The 12,184-nt window shown below is 44.0% G+C and overlaps 1 protein-coding gene across 2 annotated transcripts in view; it reads right to left on the bottom strand.

The window, feature by feature from the left end:
• Positions 1-12,184, bottom strand: part of LOC123997959 (glutamate receptor ionotropic, kainate 2-like) — a 277,808-nt gene that overhangs the window by 31,525 nt on the left and 234,099 nt on the right. For both annotated transcript variants that reach the window (XM_046302713.1, XM_046302711.1), the window contains exon 15: positions 3,145-3,370. In XM_046302713.1, the coding sequence (XP_046158669.1) occupies positions 3,145-3,370 (226 nt within the window). The remainder of the gene's footprint in view (positions 1-3,144; positions 3,371-12,184) is intronic.

Below are 12,184 nucleotides of genomic sequence, written 5' to 3'. Positions count from 1 at the left end.
AGATAGGGAGGGGAGAGAGAGCCAGAGAGAGAGATAGGGAGGGGAGAGAGAGCCAGAGAGAGAGATAGAGAGAGAGAGATAGAGAGAGAGATAGAGAGAGAGATAGGGAGGGGAGAGAGAGCCATAGAGAGAGATAGGGAGGGAGAGAGAGCCAGAGAGAGAGATAGGGAGGGAGACGGCGGCAAAAACAGAGATAGGCAGGGGGAGAGAGCCAGAGAGAGAGATAGGCAGGGGGAGAGAGCCAGAGAGAGAGATAGGCAGGGGGAGAGAGCCAGAGAGAGAGATAGGCAGGGGGAGAGAGCCAGAGCGAGAGATAGGGAGGGGAGAGAGAGCCAGAGAGAGAGATAGGGAGGAGACGGCGGCAAAAACAGAGATAGGCAGGGGGAGAGAGCCAGAGAGAGAGATAGGCAGGGGGAGAGAGCCAGAGAGAGAGATAGGCAGGGGGAGAGAGCCAGAGAGAGAGATAGGCAGGGGGGAGAGAGCCAGAGCGAGAGATAGGGAGGGGAGAGAGAGCCAGAGAGAGAGATAGGCAGGGGGGAGAGAGCCAGAGAGAGAGAGAGACGAGGGAAGGAATGAGGACAGAGACAAAGCCTCCTGAGATATGGATGTATGAAGCAGAGGAAATAACAGTTTACTCACAAGTGGCCGAGTGGCACGAGTCGCATAAACAAACCTGTGACAGATGTTTGATACGCTACTGTGCATGACTCTACTTAATGACCTCTCCAAGGAGGACGTCCATACACACACATTAAAGGCTGAGCGGGGAGATCTATCCCCATAGGTACAATAGGACTACGGTCACTACGGGGCTTCACTCTCTAATGTGGACACACAGCTACACAGCTCCTGTGTCCCTCCCCCTTCCACTCCACCTTATGTAGGCCAACAACAATCCCCTTTAGATACAACTTCACAATGGTCCTACTTTCATCTGTTTTCATCTAATATCATCAGCTACCAGATGTATATACTTCGCTCTCCTCTTCGATGGGCTAAATGTTATACTCTGAATTAAACGCTGTTGCAAATGCATTCAATATCCCATTAGAGTTAGAGAGGGATAACATCTGGACGGCCGTGCTAACTAACACTAACTCTGTCCATTACAGTGCAGACTTGGGGAGCGGCTGCCAGAGGGACTCAGAACCAAATACACCCAGGTACTAATGCAGGCAGACAACTCCTCTCTGTTAAAGTCGATGAGATATATGCTAAATGGCCAGGCTGTATGGGAATACAGGACACATATGGTAACGGGTACTAAAAGGGTAGGATTAGCAATTTAAATGCCTTGTTCTCTGCTCCATGTGAATGGGCCACAAGGGAGTGATGATGCTAAACATCCTTTTTTCAGCACGGACCGACAATGTGTGCGATGCACAACCTAACCCTTTGCCTGACAAACACATACACACACACACACGGAGAAACGTATTTGGAGACCCGCACACACTTAATACAAATGCACACACATGAACGCCATGTGTGCACATGCACAGACATACACTCACACTCGTATATGCACACGCACACACACAACGACAAACCCATTCCTGCATTGTTCCTCGCAAATGCATCACAATCCATAGAGCATATTCCATTCCAGCTGTCGCCAACACCCTGGTCACACATATTGTTATAGGACAAATCACACAGAGAAAACACACCCTCTGTGCTGCTCTCTCATACAGTCACTTACTGGGTTTATTATAGATGTGCTTTCTGACCGAGAAATACGGCAAACATACACAAATGGAGCCAATAGCCACTGATGTTATAAAGGACAGAATTATCCATCCTCTTAGGGAAACGGGACACACCGTGTTGTATTCTCTAAAGACATGTGTCCTGCTGCATACTGAACAATGTGTTAGACAACAAGCTACATAACAGGGAGACTGTTACACCAAGACCTTTTAGAGTTCATTTACATAGCGTATAAAAGCCACAATTCCCAAACATAGAAAGAAAGACAACCTCCACTTCCCAGTCTCCCTAAATAAATACAAAAACGCCCAGCATCCTTTGCATGCAGGTCATTGTGTTAAGTTATCTTGTAGGGACGCCCCAGAGCAATCTTCCCTTTATAACCCAGGTACTTACAAGGAGTTTTTCCTTTACATTTGTGGCAGCCATTGCCGGGGGCTGCATGTGTAACAGGATTAAGACAATCTGCTGCTGAGCTCCATAATCAAATCCTGCACCTCCGCACACAACGTGTAAATTAGCGTGCCACAACCCAACACCCTCTCCATTCATTTATTTATTTATGTCAGATATTTAATCAGCTGCTTGGCCCCTAAGGGTCCATGCGTGCTTACACACTCTCTCTCACACACACACACACACACACACACACACACACACACACACACACACACACACACACACACACACACACACACACACACACACACACACACACACACACACACACACACACACACACACACACACACACACACACACACACACACACACACACACACACACACACACACACGGAGCCATGGCTTACATGACGAAAGATGATGTTCAGAAGGACTGGCAGAAGCTTACTTAGCGAGCTCCATTAGTGCAAGGGAGTCATTCTGTTTGAAAAGCCAGAGAGAGCAAATGTGATATTTGATATTGATTATTGTACTACAGTGTTGAGGGAGCTGGCACACAAGCATTTCACTGCACATTTTATACCTGCTGTAAACTGTGAACGTGACCAATACAATTAGATTTGATCCATACAGCGGTTTCCTATTATAGATTAGTGTGCTCGATTATTGAATAACATGAAAGCATTATATATGTAGTATGTTTGCTGTGTTATTAAATGATAAACATGCTATCGCGTCGTGGGCTGTGTTATTAAATGATAAACATGCTATAGTGTAGCAGGCTGTGTTATGAAATGATAAACATGCTATCGCGTAGTGGGCTGTGTTATTAAACAGCATAATAAACCTTATCTTAATGCAGGGTGCTATGATACTGAATGTTGCATGGGTCATGTCTCAGGGTTATGGATAATGTACTGTGGGTGGGAGTATGGCTCAGTCTTTTGTCCTAACTGTCGAAATAGGCGAGAGTAGTTGCAGAAATTGTGTTTGTGTGTGTGTGTTGTACTATGTTGAGAGGAGGACGTACCCATGGGGGTTCCCACACCGTAGGCTTTGGAGTCGATGAGACCCCCTATCTGCGTAAGGTTGCAGTTGCGCTGGGTGACAAACTCTATGGTGGTGGACTCCATGAGGAAGGCGTAGTCCGAGGTGAGAACTCGGTGGATCCCTTCGTCTATATCTTTCACCATCACAGAGTGCCTCCGACTGCTCATAAACTCCCACATCTTGTCGTATGTGGAGATCTTGGTTTTCTACACAGCAAGGAAGAAACAGAGAGAATGATGACTGTTAGGATATGATGCAATAATGTCATAAAGGAAATTGGAGGAGAGTCAGTCTTTATAGTTAAATTCCTGGTGTCATTAATGTGTAAAACAGACATTTATACAGGAGTACCGGTGCACACACATACTCTAAATCAATCAAAACAGAATGTTATTTGAGTTTTTTTTTTCAAAAGCTAGATATATCATGGTGAATTCATAAATATTGGTCAGGATCATCTCCTATCAAAACCTGTGCCTTTGAGGTTGAACAAATTGGAATGAGCTCAGAAGGAAAGTACATTTAATCAGTGCAGATATATAAAAATATTCTAATCAGTGTGTGATGCACAAAAAGAGACCTTTCTCTAAAATATAGACTCTCCAATGACACCAATGTTGGCAGAGAGACAAACACACAGACAAGCAGAGAGAGGTTAAATAGAACACTCATTTAAACACCAGGCATGTTTTCATTCCTAAGCCTGGAACACAATTTACATGCAATTACTTTTTAAATGTCATTATGAAAACATGTCATTTATTGTTGAGAGACTTTCTGGTGTTGCTTTTCTCCCTCATTTAATAATTATCTCGTACTGAGCAGACAGAGAGAGAGAGAGAGAGAGAGAGAGAGAGAGAGAAAGCAATAGAGTAAAAACATGCTAATGACTCTAACCACCCTCACAAAATGGCAATCTAAAGAATATCTAATAATTACAGCTCTACAGCAATTATGAACTATACAGCAAAAGTACAGACTGAACACCTCAACAGAGGGTATTAATATGAACCTATTATGTGTAGTGATATAAGTCGTTAGTAGTAGTAGTAGTAGTAGTGGTATTAGTAGTAGTACCAGCAGAATGATAATAGCATTATGATTATCAATCAATTCCATTTCTGTAGTTAGTTAATATTGTGTATCAGTAAGAGCAGTAGTGTTTTCAGCAGTAGTAGACTTTCTCCAGCTGTAAAGTCAGTGAAGACTCAGGTGTGTGTGTGATACTCTCCCATAGCCCAGAGATTTGAAGGCATTTTTGAAGGCATTTGAAACCGAATTAAGTCACATCTTCCAAGGTCCCGCCCGCCATTATTGTGTGTAATGACTTTTTGTGGCTGGTCGATATTTTAGATCAACTGGGTGATTTGCGAAGTGCCTATCAGAATCTTTTGGAGTCACCCTTGACAAATCAGGCGATTGAGCATGCAAGCTACAGACTGCTGATAAGGCAGGGGCACTGGCTCTGAATACATGGACGGGGAGGCAGATAACCACATAGTTAGCTAACACTAACTCACACAGGATAGTACAGAGGTGGGCTTCCCTCAGAACCACCGGCGACTACAAAAGACCGGCACTGATCACACAAAGCTAATGAGATATTTGGAAGAAGACTAACTAGGTATCGAGATCATTGAAGTTTGACTGGGTCACAAATAGCTGTTAAATTGGAATTTATTGAATGAGAGAGCATTTGTAGAGCTTATACAGTATTTGAAAAGTGGGTATATTTATATTTGTGAGAAAGTAACTTAAGTAGGTATGAACGACAGTTCGAATTACAAGAGTTTTTATAGAACTAAATATCAGAGTTGTAAAAATAGTTTAGGACTCTCCTCTTCTTTGCCTCGCCCCTCCTCAAAATGTCTGTTTTTTAAATGAGGTTTTCATCTCTTCTTATTTGACCTCTCTGTTTTCAGAATCACACATTCCTCTCGGTGGAGACGTGCGTTTCCATGTCTCCGCTGGGCGCCGGGGATGATTAGAACACTGCTCTGCCTAATCCTTTGATCATGCTGAAGTGGCTGAAGATTAGCACCGCTACAATCTAACGTTACTCCGGGATCCAGATCTGTTCAAAAGGCTGTTATAATCATTCACTATGCTATGCACTCCCAAACAGAATCATCATCATTGTTCCCAGAAAAACGCGTCTCTTTCCATCTCTCTCACACACAATACCTCCTTCTCTACCGTGAAATTCAAACTCAAGTGCTGAATGAATGAATGGACCTCCACACCAGGTGGTGTCAGAGGAAGGCCCTGTGGCACCTTTCTCTGTCAAAGACCCCAGTCATAGACTGTTCTCTCTACTACCGCATGGCAAGTGGTACCGGAACACCAGGTGGTGTCAGAGGAAGGCGCTATGGCACCTTTCTCTGTCAAAGACCCCAGTCATAGACTGTTCTCTCTACTACCGCATGGCAAGTGGTACCGGAACACCAGGTGGTGTCAGAGGAAGGACCTATGGCACCTTTCTCTGTCAAAGACCCCAGTCATAGACTGTTCTCTCTACTACCGCATGGCAAGTGGTACCGGAACACCAGGTGGTGTCAGAGGAAGGCGCTATGGCACCTTTCTCTGTCAAAGACCCCAGTCATAGACTGTTCTCTCTACTACCGCATGGCAAGTGGTACCGGAACACCAGGTGGTGTCAGAGGAAGGACCTATGGCACCTTTCTCTGTCAAAGACCCCAGTCATAGACTGTTCTCTCTACTACCGCATGGCAAGTGGTACCGGAACACCAGGTGGTGTCAGAGGAAGGACCTATGGCACCTTTCTCTGTCAAAGACCCCAGTCATAGACTGTTCTCTCTACTACCGCATGGCAAGCGGTACCGGAACACCAAGTCTAGGACCAAAAGGCTTCTCAACAGCTTTTTTCTCAACAGCCATAAGACTCTTGAACAGGTAATCAAATGGCTACCTGGACTATTTGTATTGTCCCCTCCCAACCCCTCTTTTACGCTGCTGCTACTCTCTGTTTATCATATATGCATAGTCACTTTAACTATACATTCATGTACATACTACCTCAATTAGCCCGACTAACCGGTGCCCCCGCACATTGGCTACACGGACTATCTGCATTGTGTCCCGCCACCCACCACCTGCCAACCCCTCTTTTACGCTACTGCTACGCTCTGTTCATCATATATGCATAGTCACTTTAACCATATCTACATGTACATACTACCTCAATCAGTCTGACTAACCGGTGTCTGTATGTAGCCTCGCTACTGTTATTTATCACTGACTTTTTACTTTTTTATTTTTTATTTCTTTACTTACCTATTGTTCACCTAATACCTATTTTTATTTTAAACTTAAATTGCACTGTTAGTTAGTGTCACGACTTCCGCCGAGGTTGGCTCTCCTGCCCGTTCAGGCTGTGCTCGGCGGTCGTCGTCACCGTCCTATTAGCCACTACCGATCCCTTTTCGGTTATCTGTTGGTTTTGTCTGATTGTTTTCACCTGTGTGTTAGTTAATTAGTATCTGTATAATATGTAGGTTGTCCCGCCCTTGTTTTGTGTGGGATTGTTTGTTTTTTACATTTCGTTTCGGCTGTTGGTGTTTTGTGTTTTATTTCTCCGGTTTGTCTGGTTATTTTCCTGTTTTGGTTATTTTTCACCCTGTTTGTATTTTGGGTTGTCCGTGTTTATTATTGTTCACCGGAGAATAAACCTTTATTCATTATTTGCTCTCTGCGCCTGATTCCACCCACCTTGACTAGTCGTTACAGTTAGAGCCTGTAAGTACGAATTTCACTGTAAGGTCTACACCTGTTGTATTTTGCGCACGTGAGAAATCAACTTGTATTTTATTTGAATGGCACACAGTCCTGTCTTAACCGCCACTGAATGATCAGAGATGAGAAGGAGAGAACAGGCGGTAAAACCATGATCAATCATGATAATGCCGTGATGGGGATTGCCAATGAGGTATCTTACCATCGTTTGCGGACGACACTACAGTGGTAGGCTTGATTACCAACAACGACGAGACGGCCTACAGGGAGGAGGTGAGGGTCCTCGGAGAGTGGTGTCAGGAAAATAGGAAATTAACCTCACACTCAATGTCAACAAAACAAAGGAGATGATTGTGGACTTCAGGAAACAGCAGAGGGAGCACCCCCCCTATCCACATCGATGGGACAGTAGTGGAGAGGGTTTTAAGTTTTAAGTTCCTTGGCGTACACATCACGGACAAACTGAATTGGTCCACCCACACAGATAGCGTCGTGAAGAAGACGCAGCAGCACCTCTTCAACCTCAGGAGGCTGAAGAAATTCGGCGTGTCACCAAAAGCACTCACAAACTTCTACAGAGGCACAATCGAAAGCATCCTGTCGGGCTGTATCACCGCCTGGTACGGCAACTGCTCCGCCCACAACCGTAAGGCTCTCCAGAGGGTAGTGAGGTCTGCACAATGCATCACCGGGGGCAAACTACCTGCCCTCCAGGACACAAACACCACCTGATGTCACAGGAAGGCCATAAAGATCATCAAGGACAACAACCACCCGAGCCACTGCCTGTTCACCCCGCTATCATCCAGAAGGCGAGGTCAGTACAGGTGCATCAAAGCAGGGACCGAGAGACTGAAAAACAGCTTCTATCTCAAGGCCATCAGACTGTTAAACAGCCACCACTAACATTGAGTGGCTGCTGCCAACATACTGACTCAACTCCAGCCACTTTAATAATGGGAATTGATGGAAATTGATGTAAAATATATCACGAGCCACTTTAAACAATGCTACTTAATATAATGTTTACATACCCTACATTACTCATCTCATATGTATATGTATATACTGTACTTTATATCATCTACTGCATCTTTATGTAATACATGTATCACTAGCCACTTTAAACTATGCCACTTTTGTTTACATACTGTACCCTACATTACTCATCTCATATGTATATACTGTACTTTATATCATCTACTGCATCTTTATGCCTATGCCGTTCACTACCATCAAACTATGCCATTTTGTTTACATATCTTTATGTATGTATATATTCTTTATACACTTGTATTCTTTATACACTTGTGTCTATAAGGTAGTAGTTTTGGAATTGTTAGGCTAGATTACTCGTTGGTTATTACTGCATTGTCGGAACTAGAAGCACAAGCATTTCTCTACACTCGCATTAACATCTGCTAACCATGTGTATGTGACAAATACATTTGATTTGATTTGATTAGATTGGTGCTTGAGTGAATAATCATTGCTAACGTGAGTTGAATATGGGTTCTGATTGAGATGTGTGATTTTGCAGTTCATATGCTGTTGGCTACACTGATCTGGTTCAGATCAGAGTTGTCTGGGGAATTCTGTTGCCTTTAGTAACACAAGAGGAAAAAGAAAAGGCTGGCATACTCTTCTCTTTGTTTTGGAGAAGGACAGGGTAAAGAAAAGACCCAGAGAACTACGTTCCAAGCTAAACACTAACTTCCCATTTGTTAATGAAAAGTTAACTTCCGTTCCACAGAAAACCTTGCTACACCTAATCTAACAGTTATATCATATAAAACGTTGGAACATACCTACAAATAAACAGCTAATTGCTCTCAGTTAGGAGTCGTCTTGGTCGACAAGGTATAAAACGTATCAATCATGGAGTAGAACACAAGAACTATGAGGCCCCAATTGCTGGCCAACATCTGAGTCATCGCGACAACAATTCAAACCCAAAGTGGGTATTGGTGGACCTTAGGGCCTGAGAAAACACAACTACAAGTAATCGTAATTATCCCAACACTCTAACATGAAACACAACAATGTACATTCACCCCTGCATATGCCATATCAGTAACCCTTTTCACTAACCCTTTACTTGACAGCGTCATGACACGGTCATAACCATGTCATAATGTGTCATAACAGCTGACATAACTTGTCATGACCTGCCATAATAACAATATCATGACACATATATATAGACCTGTATATTGTGTTATTTTATGGCTAGTTATGACACCTACATAAGAGCCTAAACCCACAAAACCTACCACACAAAGCAAAACATTTCATTACACCATAACCTACAAGTCAACAGTATGTTTATGTTATATAACATTTTCTGAAATTGATTATAGTAGTTAAATGATCTTGTAATTTGCACACACATTGATGTCAGACATGCACCTACCCGTAATTATATAATTCAGAGAATGAACTTCCCCCCACACCCCCACGCCCCCCTTTCCATCTATGACTTTGCTGATAACTACTCTGAGGAAAAGTGTACTTACTATGCCTGTAATATGTGGTTGTCCCACCAAGCTATCTTAAGAATAAATGCACTAACTGAAAGTCGCTCTGGATAAGAGCATCTGCTAAATTACTAAAATGTAAAATGTACCCCAAATGTCTGTTGCTGATGACTCGGATGAATGCAGGAGCAGATTTTAAGAGCAGGACAAGACACCTTTTTGACTGATGACAGACATAAGGGCAGGCATGTACGTGATTTATTGCACGTGTATGTACATTATGTGCCATTGCAGGCTTGTGGCCCCACTACATTTTTGATTTATTTTACCTTCATTTAACCAGGCAAGTCAGTTAAGAAAAAATTCTTATTTTCAATGATGGTCTAGGAACAGTGGGTTAACTGCCTGTTCAGGGGCAGAACATCAGACTTGTACCTTGTCAGCTCAGGGATTTGAACTTGCAACCTTTCGGGTTACTAGTCGAACGCGCTAACCACTAGGCTACCCTGCCGCCCAAAATGAGCTCTCTGAATCGATTTGAATGTGTCCAACGCCCTCATTAGATGAAGTGGAAGTTAATACCTCCGTGGAAGCCCTTCCTCTTATAAATCTATTATTTCTACAGTGTGATGCTAATATCTGTCAGCCCTGATCCACAAGGGCAATACAGAGAGTACCAAGTCGTAACCTCTAATCAGCCAAGCACCTTCAGGTCCCGCTCACCAGAGGCGTCAGCCCCTTAGATTTGTCCTGTTTATTTATTTTTTAGATGCTAAATTAACTACTAAACATACATTTTTAAGCCTACCTCTTGTCAGAGGTATATTTTGCGGAGGGGCACACTGACTGGACTTGGCAAAGAGTACCCCCCCTATTCTCCCTCGTAAATGGTTCCTTCCAAGGTGCACCACCGAGCAAAGACATGCTAGACAGGACGCTAAATACACTAGTGCTTGCAGACAGTATCGTCAGTGGAAGAGGAGAGACAGTTACAAGTGACAGACACAGCGTCTGATTTGATTTTAGCTGCCTGTGATGGGCAGGACTCGCAGGAGGTATGTTTGTACATTCATATGATTTTGATTAAGCTATGTAGCATATTGATTCCTTATTGATTAATAAATAAAACTGAAATGTTGTTTCTCTGTAATACTTTTTATGAAGTTGGCTTTAGCTAGCCAGCTAGATAGGTTCCCAATCTCCCAACCTCAAAACCAGCTACCAAGCCATTTCAGGCTATTAATCAAGTTAGAGTCCCTTGTTTATCTAATTTAGCTGGGATGCCTGCTGGCATGGTTGCTAGACTTTATAAAAGTCTAAATTGCTTTAATTCTTAAAGAATCAATGTGCATCATTCATTAAAATGACAATTGAACAGGTAAAGAGGTATGCTTTAACCTATGCAGAAAAATAGACATAGACATATCCTTAGGTATAATGATTATGGCTCTAGACTGCAGGAAAAAGTTATTTTCCAACAATTTTCACTCAACCAGGTGAAAGCTGCGTACCACCCCCCTCCATCCTCATGTACTTTATGCCTTCTCTAAAATAAAGGGTACATGACGCCCCTTCCTCTCACCTCAGACCCACTCAAGCATTTCCAGGGGAGGAAATGTGAGTCACTGCCTGCTTGGCCACAGTCTAATCCTGAATCATGTAACTTGGTAAATAATAACAATTAAGGATCATTTGTCTTTTGGCTTTATGAGGTAATGTTTCTCTCTTCCATGTGCTATTTTTTTAGCAGGGAACTTGATGTAAACTGTTTTATAAAGGTAGTGTACTGCAAAGCAGGAAGTGAATACTTGTGTGAGTATAAATGTGTGAGTATAAATATGCGTGTGCACGCTTGTGTGTGTGCGTGTGCGTGTGTGTGTGTGGGCATGTCCGCATGTGCATGTGTGTGTATGTGCACACGTGTGCCTGCGTGTGTGTGCTCATGGCTGTGTGTGTGTCTGTGTGTGTCTGCGTGTGTCTGCTCATGGCTGTGTGTGTGTGTCTGCGTGTGTCTGCGTGTGTCTGCTCATGGCGGTGTGTGTGTCTGCGTGTGTCTGCTCATGGCTGTGTGTGTGTTTGCGTGTGTCTGCTCATGGCTGTGTGTGTTTGCGTGTGTCTGCTCATGGCTGTGTGTGTGTCTGCGTGTGTCTGCGTGTGTCTGCTCATGGCTGTGTGTGTGTCTGTGTGTGTCTGCTCATGGCTGTGTGTGTGTTTGCGTGTGTCTGCGTGTGTCTACTCATGGCTGTGTGTGTTTGTGTGTGTGTGTGATCATGGCTGTGTGTGTCTGTGTGTGATCATGGCTGCGTGTGTGTCTGCGTGTGTGTCTGCGTGTGTGTCTGCGTGTGTGTCTGCGTGTGTGTGCTCATGGCTGTGTGTGTCTGCGTGTGCCTGCGTGTGTGTGCTCATGGCTGTGTGTGTGTCTGCGTGTGTCTGTGTGTGTCTGCTCATGGCTGTGTGTGTGTCTGCGTGTGCCTGCGTGTGTCTGCTCATGGCTGTGTGTGTGTCTGCGTGTGTCTGAGTGTGTCTGCTCATGGCTGTGTGTGTATTTGCGTGTGTCTGCGTGTGTCTGCTCATGGCTGTGTGTGTGTTTGTGTGTGTCTTCGTGTGTGTGCTCATGGCTGTGTGTGTCTGCGTGTGCCTGCGTGTGTGTGCTCATGGCTGTGTGTGTGTCTGCGTGTGTCTGCGTGTGTCTGCTCATGGCTGTGTGTGTGTTTGCGTGTGTCTTCGTGTGTGTGCTCATGGCTGTGTGTGTCTGCGTGTGCCTGCGTGTGTGTGCTCATGGCTGTGTGT

The sequence above is a fragment of the Oncorhynchus gorbuscha genome, linkage group LG15 (assembly GCF_021184085.1).
Source record: "Oncorhynchus gorbuscha isolate QuinsamMale2020 ecotype Even-year linkage group LG15, OgorEven_v1.0, whole genome shotgun sequence".
Classification (NCBI taxonomy): Eukaryota; Metazoa; Chordata; class Actinopteri; order Salmoniformes; family Salmonidae; genus Oncorhynchus; species Oncorhynchus gorbuscha.
This window is presented reverse-complemented; position numbering and strand designations above follow the sequence as displayed.